The sequence below is a fragment of the Oncorhynchus clarkii genome, chromosome 1 (genome assembly GCF_045791955.1).
Source record: "Oncorhynchus clarkii lewisi isolate Uvic-CL-2024 chromosome 1, UVic_Ocla_1.0, whole genome shotgun sequence".
In the NCBI taxonomy this organism is placed as follows: Eukaryota; Metazoa; Chordata; class Actinopteri; order Salmoniformes; family Salmonidae; genus Oncorhynchus; species Oncorhynchus clarkii.
In genome coordinates this window covers 17,836,336-17,852,021 of record NC_092147.1, presented here as the reverse complement: position 1 = coordinate 17,852,021, position 15,686 = coordinate 17,836,336, and the positions used below count along the sequence as shown (strand labels likewise).

The 15,686-nt window shown below is 40.7% G+C and overlaps 1 protein-coding gene across 2 annotated transcripts; it reads left to right on the top strand.

Moving 5' to 3' along the window:
* Positions 1–1,023: 1,023 nt before the first annotated feature.
* On the top strand, positions 1,024–14,629 carry LOC139415453 (caytaxin-like). 2 transcript variants are annotated; one of them, XM_071163543.1, is made up of 12 exons: positions 1,024–1,106; positions 4,535–4,593; positions 5,950–6,186; positions 6,532–6,705; positions 7,405–7,507; positions 7,773–7,904; positions 8,283–8,369; positions 8,502–8,600; positions 8,953–8,988; positions 11,158–11,241; positions 11,783–11,847; positions 12,392–12,512. In XM_071163543.1, the coding sequence occupies exons 1-11, from the start codon at positions 1,057–1,059 to the stop codon at positions 11,814–11,816; spliced, it is 1,095 nt and encodes a 364-aa protein (XP_071019644.1). In that variant the 5' UTR covers positions 1,024–1,056; the 3' UTR covers positions 11,817–11,847; positions 12,392–12,512. The 2 variants fall into 2 exon arrangements, with proteins under 2 accessions (XP_071019644.1, XP_071019653.1); XM_071163552.1 differs by lacking the exon at positions 1,024–1,106 and adding an exon at positions 3,314–3,524 and having other exon boundaries at positions 12,392–14,629.
* Positions 14,630–15,686: the final 1,057 nt, after the last annotated feature.

Below are 15,686 nucleotides of genomic sequence, written 5' to 3'. Positions count from 1 at the left end.
CTTACCCACAGATCGGTACTGTACTTAAGGGTCAGTGTATATGTTTCTATAAATATGTCCACAGCTGACCTAGGGAACTTACTGTATGTCACTCAGTACACCCCCAACTTTGTTGATTTTCTACATGAGTGAAGAGGTACAAAGAGAGGAGGACTTCAATTCTATTACAACATTGGTCCCATTCTAATGCAATGAACCATACAACCTCAGCAGTAATTATACTGTGTATCTGACTCTTAATAACATTACATTGCCTCATTCTTATTCAACACCGTGGATGATGCTAATGAAAACTGAAACCTACGTTACACTTACAAATTTCCCTTAAAAACAGAATGTCAGTGATTACACTACGGTGCACTAACTAACATGATGTTAACACATCTTGAGCTACCTGTAGGCAGTATTATTACGCTGTAGGCCTGTCACTGTCTATTTGAACTAGTGGCAGACAGACAGGATAAACCTGAACACATCAAAAAGGTGGCAACTGGGCTGAGGATTAGTAGCTGAGGAGGAGGGATTCAGAGTTGATTTCTCCTGGACTCCACCTAGGAAATTCCTTCATTGTGATTGACTTTGAGTGAAGCTGCAAGGGGACCTGAGTCACATGTTCCTCACATGCTACATAGAGGGATAAACGCCCCGTGGCCTAGATTAAGCCTCTCAATTGAAATCATAAATACCGATAAATGAAATAAAAATCCTATTAACTGTACCATTGTTCCTTTTGTACAAACTCATTATTGTCTTATAACGTCTTATAACGGAGGAATTATCTGTGTTACACAAAACATGGGCTTATTGAAGTTGCCACTTGCACTTCCTACCTGAGGATTGTTTTGATTTGGTTTGAGGTAATTTGATAATATAATAATACTAGTGATGGTGATCAGTGATCATTATAATTGTGATGTAGCACTTTTCCAAAGCTCAAAGTGCTCCATTGTAACAAGTGATTGATTGATTATTGTTGGTTAGTTAATTATGCATGGTCTGTCGCTGTGTGCCGCAGGCCCTCTCTCCTCCCCTCCATGGAATGAGGCGACTGTAAGAATGGATAACATGGAGTATAAAGACGAGTGGCAGGATGATGACTTTCCCAGGTGGGTGTCAGATGACTTTGATAATGCTGTACTTTACAGGGTACCTATTACTGTGTGTCAAGTATTGTAATAACTCACCGTTACATTGTACTTACAGCAGTAATCCAACAGTATGTAACAGTATACATAGCCTAAAGTGTAACCGCAAGGATTACAATTAAGCAATAAGGCCTGAGGGGCTGTGGTATATAGCCAATATACCACGGCTAAGGGCTGTTCTTAGAAATGATGCAACGCGGCGTGCCTGGAAACAGCCCTTAGCCGTGGTATATTGGCCATATACCACAAACCGGTGTCTTATTGCTGGTGCCTTATTGCTATTTGTTGTCATGGCATTGTTCAATACTTGTTTCTGATTGGCTTGAAGCGCATTCTAGAGCATGCATTATTTCCCTATAATGCACGGCATATTTTCACGGTAGAATTCAATGGCTATAGTTCGTTCTTACATGTTCTATATTTGAGTTGCTTTTGAAAGCAAAAGTTTAATTGAAAACATTATTTGCATTGTAGATTTTCATAATGGCAAGCTAGGACGGATGGTTTGGTTAGCTAAACTAGCAAGTTGATTTGTTTGGTTACCGTGGCAACTACTGTAGCTATCTAGTAAACTTAGCTATCTAGTAAACTGTAGCTAGTAAAGCTAGCTACAGTCCTTCAGGGATGTTGAACACATTTCCACTGGCAAATTATAACATTTCTAGTGGCAAATATGTTAAATTATAGCTACAATATAAAAGGGACAATCAACTCGGGGTGCTATGTGTTCTCTGGAAAATAATGCAACACCGTGGAAGGTCGGGGAACACACCTTCCACGTTGTTCATTATTTTCCACAGAACACATAGCCCCTCGTTGATTATCCCTTACATAAACTGGTTACCAAGGTAATTAGAACAGTAAATAAGTTATTTTGTGTCAGCCAATCAGCATTCAGCATTGTGTTTATTTTTTTTAACACCTGGGCATCAGTACTGAGGAGATGTGATGGGTGGATGGCATTTCATCACAACTGGTAGATGACAATGACTCATGTTTGCAGTGATGTTTGTTGCTGAATTACTATAATCAGCTTCAGCAAAATGTGCTTGAGGATTTCCCAGTAGGCTAGCCCCGTGCAGCTGGTCTAATTATAGACTGGGATACCCAGCAGATACCCCCATATACTGAAATCAACCTTCTCTGAAATTACAATAGCTATATCACAATAGTATGTGCCTTAAACATTCACAAACACTGCATTGATAAAGATTAATTGGCCCCCAATAACTGAAGAATTACGAAGAGAACTTGATTTAGGCGTGATATGTCCCTTTATTGTCCCTATGAGGTGTACGGAGATCAGATATTTGCTCTGTAGGCGTGAGAGTGAAAGAGTGAGAGTGCGAGAGAGAAAGAGAGAAAGAGAGAGAGAGAGACAGAGATAGATCGAGAGAGAGAGAGATAGAGCATCCTGACACCAGGCAGCATCCTTTCTCTCTCCATCTGCAGCCTGGACACATAGACTAGACGTAATATAGTAAAAGTAAATCCAGGACACACAAATTAGTATGATATGTTACAATTGGTATGTTACATAAGACAGAAAGTTACTAAAAGCAAAAACAAAAGTAGGGTGTTTGTTTGGGGTGGATGTATAACGCAAACGTCTAGCAACCCAAAGATCTAATCACAGACAACTTGAGCATTTTAGCTAATTAGCTACTTTGCAACTACATAGTGTGCTAGCTAACCTTCCCCTAACCCTAACCTTAACAATTTAATCTAACTCCTAACCTTAACCTTTTAACCCTAATCCCTAGCCTAGCTAACGTTAGCCACCTAGCTACCATTAGTATTAGTTATCTAGCCACCTAACTAATGTTAGCCACAACAACTTGGATATTGTAACATATAATAACATTTGCAAATTCATAACATATTGTATGAATTGCAATTTGGAAAATATTGTATGAATTGCAATTCATAACATATCATACGATTTGAAAGTCATTACATATCATACGAAATCAATGATGGACATCCACAAATTAATACATACAGTTCCATACGAAAGTAACATATCAGACTAATTGGAGTGTCCCGGATTTACATTTACTATGTTGCGTCTACCCCTGAGTCCAGGTTGCCATCTGAGGGAGTGGAGGCAGGGAGCATGTGCAGCTCTCATTAAATGGCAGTGGGCTATGTCATGTGATGCAGCCAGGAGTCAAAAACACAGCATCACCAGGAAAATGGTGGCAAGTCAGCTTTAGGGAAGAGGAGGAAGAGAAAAGCAGCAGCTCTGAAGGATGATGTGCCTGAGGCTCGCTATAATCGACTAAGATAAGGGAATGCATAATAATATAGGATCTAGGGTTGTGAAGTCAATTATTTGCCTGGATCATCTTTGAAACCATCCTTCACCTTTTTCATAAGGTAAGCTCTTATGATATGTTATTTCAGCCCTCGTCATTTTAGGAGAAGAATATGGCCTGACCGCTTGACATTTCGGATTAAAATGCCCTTTGTTAGATATCAATCCTATTTAATTTAATCTTCATGGATTTCATTTTATGTAGGAAAAGGAGCTTGTCAGTAGTGATAGCAGTAGTCTGTCTTCAGGGACACTAGGTCGGACACCATGCAGTGTAACGGATGCTCTTGTCATTTGTTATTGCCAGTCATGTTGTTTTGGCAACACTCTGTTCTGGACTTTCTGTTCACCCTGGGATGTTAGGATAAAAGGATATCTTAGGCTTATGCAGCAAAGCAAAGTGGAACTGTATACCTTATATTTCCTCTGTGCCTCTTGGTATTTGGTTGAAGTTGTTGTTGTTGTTTCTCCCTGTATTATACCCTTGATTCCCCTCCTCCTTCTTGTTGTTTCACATTACAATAGGTGACAAGGGAAATTACACCTCATGTTAAGGGGTAACCTAACAGTGTGTCTGCCTCCCTATACAGAGAACACGGGGTTTTGACATACCACCGCCTCTCCCTCCCTCCTCTCAACATGGCAGTGCTATCATCTAAAGAGCTCCCTGGGGAGATGCTAATAACCATCCAGCCTCTCTCTCTGTGCTCCCTTTGTGGTGCTGAGCCAGATCACTGACAACCCCACTGGCATGATTCAAACCAAATCAAATCAAAGTTTATTTGTCACGTGCGATGAATACAACAGGTGTAGACTTTACAGTGAAATGTTTACTTACAGGCTTTAACCAACAGTGCAAAAAAGGTATTAGGTGAACAATAGGTTGCTGGCATATGTTAATGTTGCACCATCTGCAATGATGTGATACTGTACTAGTGTGCTTCCAGGACTATTTGGGGTTTGGTTTATTTGAATAAAGTCTGACTGGCTGGATTTAGGGTTCAGTCGTGTCATGCTATTGTGTGTGGCTGTGGCTCTGACAGAATGCTGTGCCTCTGTGTTGATTTTTCAGACCACTTCCTGAAGACGGTGACATGGAGTCTTCCTGTGGTCTCACCGATGACAAAGCCTGTGAGTAACTTTAAAAGACTATGTGACTGGCATTAAGTACCTCAATTAACTTACACTACATGGCCTAAAGTATGTGGACACCTGATCGTCGAACATCTCATTCCAAAATCATGGGCATTAATATGGAGATCCCCCTTTGTTGCTATAACAGCCTCCAGTCTTCTTGGAAGGCTTTCCACTAGATGTTGGAACATTGCTGTGGGGACTTGCTTCCATTCAGCCACAAGAGCATTAGTGAGGTTGGGCACTGATGTTGGACGATTAGGCCTGGCTCGCAGTCGGCGTTCCAATTAATCCCAAAGGTGTTCACTGTGGTTGAGGTCAGGGCTCAGTGCAGGCCAGTCAAGTTCTTCCACATCGATCTCAACAAACCATTTCTGTATCTACCTCGGTTTGTGCACGGGGGCATTGTCATGCTGAAACAGGAAAGGGCCTTCCCCAAACTGTTGCCACAAAGTCGGAAGTACAGAATCGCCTACAAGGTCATTGCTCTAGTGTTAAGATTTTTCTTCACTGGAGTTAAGGGGCCTAGCCCGAACCATGCAAAAACAGCCCCGGACCATGAATCCTCCTCCACCAAACTTTACAGTTGGCACTATGCATTGGGCAGGTAGCGTACTCCTGGCATCCGCCAAACCCAGATTCGTCCGTTGGACTGACATATTTGTATTTGTATTTGTATTTATTATGGATCCCCATTAGCTGCTACCAAAGCAAAATTAAGACAGTTGTTGAAGCTAAGTGAGTGTTGCGACTGAGGACAGACGATTTTTATGCACTACGCGCTTCAGCACACGGCGCTCCTGTTCTGTGATATTGTGTGGCCTACCGCTTCGCGGCTGAGCCATTCTTGCTCCTAGACATTTCCACTTAAAGTTGACCAGGACAGCTCTAGCAGGCCAGAAATTTGAAGAACTGACATGTTGGAAAAGTGGCATCCTATGACAGTGCCACGTTGAAAGTCAGTGAGCTCTTCAGTAAGGCCATTCTACTGCCAATGTTTGTTTATGGACATTCCATAGCTGTGTGCTCGATTTTATACATCTGTCAGCAACGGGTGTGGCTGAAATAGCCGAATCCACTAATTTTACGGGGTGTCCACAAATGTTTCTGCATACAGTGTAAGTAACTTCAGCAATATTACTTTATGAATAACAGGTATTATCCAATTGTCATATTTTGCTGATGATTGTTATATTGTTAAAAAGGCCACTAAAGATATTGTTAAAAAATATATATATATTACTTTATGACAATAAGCCTTGCCTCACACACTGATGCTTTAAAACCTTTTTTTCACATGCTACACATGTGTACACTACCAGTTACTAATGAGTCTCACCTCCTCTGCCGCAGCTCCCCCCAACTCTCTGAATGTTGGCGGAGGTGGAGTAGTGTCCACTCATCGCAAGCGCCGTACGTTAGTGGCCCCGGATATCAACCTGTCCCTGGACCACAGCGAGGGTTCCATGCTGTCTGACGACTTCCTGGATACGCCCGACGACCTAGACATCAACGTCGACGACATCGACACCCCCGACGACAACGACTCTCTGGAGTTCATCACCAATGGCAATGAGCTGGAGTGGGAAGGTGAGTAGGGCTCATGGGGCATGGATTAATGGTAGCCCTGGTACCAGCTTTCAGCCCTGGTTGCCAGCCTGGTAGCCTGGGTGCCAGTCTTTCTGCTTTAGACAACCTGTTATTTGGCTAAATGTAGTTTGCGCAGCAACGGTCTGGCACCCAATTCTGGTAGACAAATAGCTGCATAGTACACTAATGTTTATGTCCACAGCCAAACAGCAAAAAAGCTAAGATACTGAAGATAAATACAAAAGTGGATGACATAAAATAAATAAATGTTGTCTCACTCATACAAATACATTAGCTTCACATTGTAGCATAAACACCTTTCAACTTTCCACTATGTATGTCCAGATGATACCCCGGTGGCCATCGCCAAAGCGGGGCCTGGTGACGAAGTGGAGGAAGACTGTGCTGATGGGACGGGGGGTAACGGGCGCCTGTGGAGGACCGTGATCATCGGGGAGCAGGAGCATCGTATCGACATGCAGGTCATCAGGCCGTATCTCCGCGTCATCACCCATGGGGGTCAGTATCCAGCCAACAGCATCCAGCCAGAGCCATAGATACTGTATATGTATTTATTTTATTTTTTATTTCACTTTTATTTAACCAGGTAGGCTAGTAGAGAACAAGTTCTCATTTACAACTGCGACCTGGCCAAGATAAAGCAAAGCAGTGTGACACAAACAACAACACAAAGTTACACATGGAATAAACAAACATACAGTCAATAACACAATAGAAAAGTATATATACAGTGTGTGCAAATGAGGTAAGATAAGGGAGGTAAGGCAAAAAATAGGCCATAGTGGCTAAATAATTACAATTTAGCAATTGAACACTGGAGTGATAGATGTGCAGAAGATGAATGTGCAAGCAGAGATACTGGGGTGCAAAGGAGCAAAAAAATAAATAACAGTATGGGGAGGAGGTAGTTGGATGGGCTATTTACAGATGGGCTATGTACAGTTGCAGTGATCTGTGAGTTGCTCTGACACCTGATGCTTATAGTTAGAGAGAGAGATATGAGTCTCCAGCTTCAGTGATTTTTGCAATTCGATTCGACATAGTTAAACTCATTAACATTTAATTGTCATTGAACTTTCTCTGCCAACATGGTGCCAATTATTAAATCTCAAACTGAGTTTACATCTGTAAATGGCTGTGCATCCAACATAGTGACACCAACAGAATGAACTAACAGGCTCTACTCTCCTCCTGCAGGTTACTATGGTGAGGGTCTGAATGCCATCATAGTGTTCTCAGCCTGCTACCTGCCCGACAGCAGCTGTGCAGATTACCACTACATCATGGAAAACCTCTTCCTGTGAGTAACTGTGTTATTAAAAATTTTACGAGGCACCCATCAGAAAGCCTTGCTATGTAGTGATATTTGAAACTAGGTTATCATGCACAAAATGCTATCATAAAAAAAACATTCTTCAGAGAGAGCATGTCAGACATTATGTAGGAATGTTGGATTGAACATTTACGCTGCCAGAAAATTTAACCTGATTGAGATTTCGTTAGTGCTTGCAATGGCAGCAATAAAATGAACCTCAATATTTTTCCCTTCCACATTGCCATCTCAGGTATGTGGTTAGCAGTCTAGAAATGCTGGTGGCTGAGGACTATTTGATCATCTACATGAATGGAGCCACACCGCGGGGCAAGATGCCAGGCATAGGATGGCTAAAGAAATGTTATCAGATGATTGATAGGAGGTAAGGATATTTATATTTTATACTAACTACTGAACAACAGCTTTTTTAATTTGATCGTTCATGCTGTTGACATAGGATGGACGTGCATGACATAAATATCAACTGAGTTTAAGAAAAGTTAATGGAGCTACTGGCAGTCAATGGGAAAGGGATTCACTCATACTAAGCTGTATTTCCTTATTTCAACTGTCGGCAGGTAACCTAGTGTTTAAGAGCGTTGGGCCAGTAAACAAAAGGTTGCTGGTTCAAATCCCTGAGCCGTCTAGGTGAAAAATATTTCGATGTGCCCTTGAGCAAGACACTGAACCATAATTGCTCTGGATAAGAGCGTCTGCTAAATTACTAAAATGTAACTGCTTAAATCTGTTGTCTCTGTAGGCTCAGGAAGAACCTGAAGTCTCTGGTCATTGCCCATCCCACCTGGTTCATCCGCACTGTGCTGGCCATATCCAGGCCCTTCATCAGGTGACCACACAGCACAACGACCCATTAATAACACAGTTATAGTATACATATCGTCACTGTGACTGACAATTTATAGTTGTACACAAAACATAAATATAACTTGTTGTTGTTGTATCCTGTTGTTATTTGCAGTGTGAAGTTTATGAATAAGATCCAGTATGTACACAGTCTGGATGAGCTGGCAGAGATTGTCCCCATGGAACATGTGCAGGTCCCAGAATGTGTAATGCAGTAAGTATCATCAACCATCATGGTTAGTAACTGAGCTGAAGACTTGGCTCCCACCATCATTCACAGACTTGCAGTGATTTACAATTTTGCTGGAGTAGACTAATAAATTATGTAAACTTGCAAGCAAATAATTATTCCTTCAGTGAAAAGACGTGGATGCCTGGCAGAGACTTTGAGGCAGTAAAGAAGTCATAGAAGAAGACATTTAAATATCAACGTTTTTCAAATGGGAATTGATATGTTAATTATGTTATTCTCAGCCAAGGAATACATTTAAGATAGGTTCTGTATTACAACTTGAAAAGGACTTGGATAGGAATAGGAGTCGTATGATTTTTCGTTCTTTTTATAGATTTGAGGAGGAGAGGATCAAGGCTCGGAGAGAAAGGTAAAATACATTCACATTTGATTTACACTACCGTTCAAAAGTTTGGCGTCACTTAGAAATATCCTTGTTTTTGAAAGAAAAGCACATTTTTTTGTCTGTTAAAATAACATCAAATTGATCAGAAATACAGTGTAAACATTGTTAATGTTGTAAATGACTATTGTTGCTGGAAATGGCAGATTTTTTTATGGAATATCTACGTAGGCGTACAGAGGCCCATTATCAACAACCATCACTCCTGTGTTCCAATGTCACGTTGTATTAGCTAATCCAAGTCTATCATTTTAAAATGCTGATTGATCATTAGAAAACACTTTTGCAATTATGTTAGCACAGCTGAAAACTGTTGTGCTATTTAAAGAAGCAATAAAACTGGCCTCCTTTAGAGACTAGTTGAGTATCTGGAGCATCAGCATTTGTGGGTTCGATTACAGGCTCAAAATGGCCAGAAACAAAGTCCTTTTCTTCTATTATTGTTCTGAGAAATGAAGGCTATTCCATGCGAGTAATCGCCAAGAAACTGAAGATCTCATACAACGCTGTGTACTACTCCCTTCACAGAACAGCGCAAACTGTCTGTAACCAGAATAGAAAGAAGAGTGGGAGGCCCCGGTGCACAACTGAGCAAGAGGACAAGAACATTGGAATGTCTAGTTTGAGAAACAGACAAGTCCTCAACTGGCAGCTTCATTAAATAGTACCCCCAAAACACTAGTCTCAATGTCACCAGTGAAGAGACGACTCCGGGATGCTGGTCTTCTAGGCAGAGTTCCTCTGTCCAGTGTTCTTTTGCCCATTTTAATCTTTTATTTTTATTGGCCAGTCTGAGATATGACTTTTTCTCTGCAACTTTTCCTAGAAGGCCAGCATCCCGGAGTCGCCTCTTCACTGTTGACGTTGAGACTGGTGTTTAATCAACAAATTAGGCACATTTGGGCAGTCTTGATACAACAATTTGAACAGAAATGCAATGGTTCATTGGATCAATCTAAAACGTTGCATATACACTGATCCCATCTGGTGGCCAAAATCTAAATTGCACCTGAGCTGGAATAATAGTACATTATGGCCTTTCTCCTGCATTTCAAAGATGATGGTACAAAAAAATAAAAAAATAATGGTTGCTTATTTCTTTGTATTATAATTTACCAGATCTATTGTGTTATATTCTACACATTCCTTTCACATTTTCCTAAACTTCAAAGTGTTTCCTTTCAAATGGTACCAAGAATATGCATAACCTTGCTTCAGGATATGAGCTACAGGCAGTTAGATTTGTCATTTTAATGCCTCCCGGGTGGCGCAGTGGTTAAGGGCATGTGCCATCAGAGTCCTGGGTTCGCGCCCAGGCTCTGTCGTAACCGGCCGCGACCGGGAGGTCCGTGGGGCGACGCACAATTGGCCTAGCGTCGCCCGGGTTAGGGAGGGCTTGGTCGGTAGGGGTGTCCTTGTCTCATCGCGCACCAGCGACTCCTGTGGCGGGCTGGGCGCAGTGTACGCTAGCCAAGGTGGCCAGGTGCACAGTGTTTCCTCCGGCGCATTGGTGCGGCTGGCTTCCGGGTTGGATGTGCGCTGTGTTAAAGAAGCAGCGGCTTGGTTGGTTGTGTATCGGAGGACACATGACTTTCAACCTTCGTCTCTCCCGAGCCCGTACGGGAGTTGTAGCGATGAGACAAGATAGTAGCTACTACAAAAAAAAAAAGATTTGTCATTTTAGGCAAAAAAAAAATTTTTTAAAGGGGCTTATTCTTAACACTAATCAGTACAACAGTTTTCAGCTGTGCTAACATAATTGCAAAAGGGTTTTCAATTAGCCTTTTAAAATGATAAATTTGGATTAGCTAACACAATGTGCCATTAGAACACGGAAGTGATGGTTGCTGATAATGGACCTCTGTATGCCTATGTAGATATTCTATAAAAAAAATCTGCTGTTTCCAGCTACAATAGTCATTTACTATAGTATCAATGTCTACACTGTATTTCTGATCAATTTGCTGTTATTTTAATGGACATTTTTGTAGGGGAAAATCATGTCTGACATGTCAAAGTGTAAATTACAAACATCAGAAGCCTTTTTAAACCTCAAATACACTACAAGTTTTAAATTTCCTCCAGGGTGATCAAATGAAAATCCTACATCTGTATTGTGTCCCTCTGCCTGTACAGGATGGAGCAGGAACAGCGGCAGCAGGAGCAGCAACATCAGCAGCAGGCAAACCCACAGGAGTCTTCTTCAGCCAAGGCAGAAAGGTAGGGAGTAGACAGTTGTACTACAATGGCCTGTGTGTGATAGCCAAATTAAGCAATAAGGGACGAGGGGGTGTGGTATATGGCCAATATACCACAGCTAAGGGCTGTACTTATGCAGGACGCAAAGTGGAGTGCCTGGATACAACCCTTAGCCATGTTATATTGGCCATATACCACAAACCCCTGAGTGGCCTTATTGCTATTATAAACTGGTTACCAACGTAATTAGAGCAGTAAAAATAAAGGTTTTGTCATACCCGTGGTATATGGTCTGATATATCACGGCTGTCAGCCAATCAGCATTCAGGGCTTGAACCTCCCAGTTTATAATATCGTATAGACCAGGGATCTTTAACTCCCTCTTCAGCCTGGATACCCAGTAACTCTCCGGGACCAAGGTTGGAGATCCCTGGTATAGACCAAGCAGTAGTCAACATGTCCATATGGACAAGCAATATTTCCTGTCACTAGCAATATAGAAGGGAATGATGGGGAAACAATGTTACAGAGACATGTTTATTCATAGTCATGTCATTTGCAGGCCCAAGTCAATGATCGCAGAGCAAGGAATCTGAAAAGGACCTCTTCCTCTATGTTCATCTCATGGTAAATACATAACACTCCACTGCTCCTCTCATAGGGACCACAAGGTGGCACTGCATTCATAAATACACTGTACATTGTGCATATGGTATCCACTGGCAGCCTTTGGCAGGAGCCAGGCTCATAGAGATCCTATTAAATTAGTTCTAAGATATAATTCTGCGGTCGTTAAACCACTTAAACAGATGTTAACCACCAGCACCATTTGAACGTCTACTGTTATGTAATGTCCACTTGCTCAGTTTTTTAAGAATCAAACCCTGTCAGCCCACAATGCTATTATAAAGGAATGACCTATCAAGTGCATACAGCCAGGTCTAATGAGTGGACGTGTGAAGAGTGTGTGTGTCTCACTGTGTCATCATGGGACTTTCAGGGGTTAAGGGGTCATGCATGTTGCAGCCCCACTCATTTTTCAATAAGGCCAGCTGTATTGAATGAACTGCTCAGTGAATCTAGTCTGCCGTGTTGAAAAGTGTGTTCTTGTACAAGTTGTTTAAATCATTAGCCTCCTTCTTAATGACAGTGTCATTTTTAATCTGTGCAGTTGCTGAAAGAAGTTTGGAGCATGAAAACAATGTTTTATAAGAAGCAAGAGGAAGGCCAACAAGTCTAAGAATACTTCCTAATTTATCAATATCAAGCTGAAGAAAGAATAATGATTTTTCTATCGTGATGTGAACCGACCTGACCCCCAGCACACACACACATACTCCTCTGAAGATCTTAGGTTGCAACTGATTCCATCAGGACATTCCAAGGAAGGCAAAGTCCCGACAGGTACTCTCGCTGTTACAAAGACTGTACGACTGCATATGTTACTTCATTTTTACGACTGCTTGAAGCAGTTACTTTTGAACCCCCAGGTTCCCACCATGAGTTTTGTATCCATTTCAAATATAGATACCAGTGTGACAGTGAAATCCATTTGCATTAGTCAAGATGTAAGGAAAACGTACAAGAATATTGAAGAAAATGTTCCACAGGACATGTAAGAAAACAGGAATATTGTAGAACATTTTCCACAGGACATATTGTAACTGGTGTGAGCTGTCAGTAGCAGGCAGGCTGGTAACCAGACCTGTTTGATGTGTTGGAGGCTCTTGCGGGGACCATGGTAGGCTAGACTTGAGGATGTAGTGTATGCTGAGAGGAGGATATGATCAAAGAGGAGAAGAAGAGGGAAGAGAGAGTCAAGCAATGCTTCCCAGAGAGCTCAGCAATGGTGTATGCTGTGGCATAATAAACTATCTTTCACCCACTAGTGCAATGCTACTCCTTGTGTAGACCAGAAGGCTTTGCGAGACATCAGATGCCTTCATCTTTGCTTTGTTTTTGCCTCAGAATGTCTCCTAAAACAGGCCTTATTTTTAATCTGCTGCGTTGCATGAATCATTTTGATGCCATTGTTCCATATTACTAGATTGATCTGTGGATCATTCAGTACCCAACCAACCCATGTACCTTACATTCTGATGTGCCGCACAAATTATGTCTGTACATGAATATGAAGGCACACTGAAAGTAAGACCAACAAGATATTTGCTGTTTTTTCAAGAGGACAGCATTTAGTTTAAATTACTTTAGTCATTCATGTTGTGATTTAATCACATAATTTTTCCATTGTGCTTTGTTTTTGGTACAGTCAAAGCATGTCAACATGTTGCCAGCCTGTAATGTCCCTTCAGATGTCCTATAAGACAATAGACTAGCTGTAAATCTTCTATTGGATACTCACCTAATGGATGGTAAAGGGGAGGTAGTGTTAGAGTTTTTATTTTTGTAAGAATTACATACATGATGTTTTGCCAGTGTAATGTAAGTGTTGTTTTGCACTATTGAATTTGATTGTCATTAAATGGTTAGCATAGAATCTATCTGTGTAAATTTGGGGACAGGTTGGCTTCCTAATACTGTATGTAACTCAAGATGGATTTTTGTGTGCTGTTGACATTTTTGTGCATTTAGTATGTACAATTTCATGCATTTTTTGGTTACCTGTCTAGGCATGCACCTCTATAGCAAGTATGACGATGAGAAATGTCTAGATGTTTCTGAAAAGCCATCCACCTTCAAAATGTTACTGTACATTGATTCATGTAAAATTGAAGATAGACATTTTCTGTGGACTGGTATTGTGCAGATGATCATGGGCTGGACTAGAGGTTACCGATATTCAAAGGACAGAGTAAGAAAATGTCTTCAGAAAAGTTTACGAAACATTCCGAACACTGGAACGTTTATTTTGCCTTTGAAATACCTATCCCACCAAAAGGTAGGCCTAAACAAGGCACATAATTGCAGGAGTTCTTCTGTAGTCTCCCAATGTTGCTGGGGATTGTGCCCTTTTCTAAGGAATGTCAGTTCTTCTGAGTGCCTATCTATCTTTCAACCAAATTCTACACAGAAAACTATGATGTGGAACGTAAAAATATATTCTCTTAACACTTAGGTGACTACTGGGACTTTTTCCAAGTCATTGGTAGTAAACTGATTTTGTTGACAGTAGTGTATTTTGTTTTGGTAAATGTTCTCCATGGATAGCAACCCCTGAGCATCCAAAAAAGGATATGAATCATATTTTCAGTCTTTAAAAGCACCATATGTTATTACACTGGATGATTTGAAAGAGATCAGTGGGTAATTTGTCTGCTAGCATACTGTATGTAGTTTATTTAAAATAAAAAATGCAAAGCTTAAAATGGGGATCAAAGATTAGCCTTGTTCTTTAGACTGTGATGGTAAATTCTTCCATGTAAATAAAAAAATTAACTGTTCCACCCAACAATCTCTCTGTGACCTGTATTCTTCTATTTCTAATTGACAAATTGCTGTAATGCATATCTTTCACACATTCAGAATGTATGGATAGCTTTCACTTGAATTGAACTTGTTGAGAAAATTACAGTTACATTTGCATTACCATAAAAGTAAGGGTGTCCAGGTGTTCACTGAGTTGACTTGAAGCAATGCTGGACTTCCCGAACAGGTGCTTGTTGGGGTTCAAGTGAAGCTATTAATACACAGTCGTGACACACACGTCCACATCCACTCTAACGAGTATCACATGAGCCTCCCGGCTCTGTTAAAAAAAAAACGGGCAGTTACATCAGCTTAGCTGTATTAGTGACAGAGGCAGAGTTGGTCACTGGTCAGTCACACACATGGATCTAAATTAAGAATGGCCTTCAGCAAATGACATAGTGCAGCCAATTACATTGTCCTATCAAAACAATTGCAGTCACGTATGACTCGCAACACAAATACTGTATCTGTTTACTCATAGTAGTGAGAAGTATTCTGGTGTTTTGAACTAACGCATATGCAATGGCCTTGGTAGGCAATCATGTGTGGAGAATGGAATACAGATTTTTTTTCTACATGAAAGACTGGTACAATACATTTTGTTCTGAATGTTTTGATTTACAGTACCTGTCAAATGTTTGGACTTCTACTCATTCAAGGGTTTTTCTTTATTTTTACTATTTTATATACTGTAGAATAATAGTGAAGACATCAAAACTATGAAACCAAAAAAGTGTTATATAAATTATATATATATATAATTATATATATATATATATATATATAATTATATTTTACATTTTAGATTATTCAAAGTAGCCACCCTTTGGTGGGAACTCCTTCAAGACTGTTGGAAGTGCATTCCAGGTGAAGCTGGTTGAGAGAATGCCAAGAGTGTGCAAAGCTGTCATCAAGGCAAAGGGTGGCTAGTTTGAAGAATCTCAAATATGAAATATATTTTGATTTGTTTAACACTTTTTTGGTTACTACATTATTCTATATGTGTTGTTCCATAGTTTTGATGTCTTCACTAGTAT

Coding starts and splice junctions, on each gene's coding strand:
- LOC139415453 (XM_071163543.1), top strand. CDS start 1,057: ATGGATAACATGGAGTATAAAGACGAGTGGCAGGATGATGACTTTCCC. Junction 1,107..4,534: donor CAGGATGATGACTTTCCCAG/GTGGGTGTCAGA, acceptor TTGATTTTTCAG/ACCACTTCCTGAAGACGGTG. Junction 6,187..6,531: donor CAATGAGCTGGAGTGGGAAG/GTGAGTAGGGCT, acceptor ATGTATGTCCAG/ATGATACCCCGGTGGCCATC.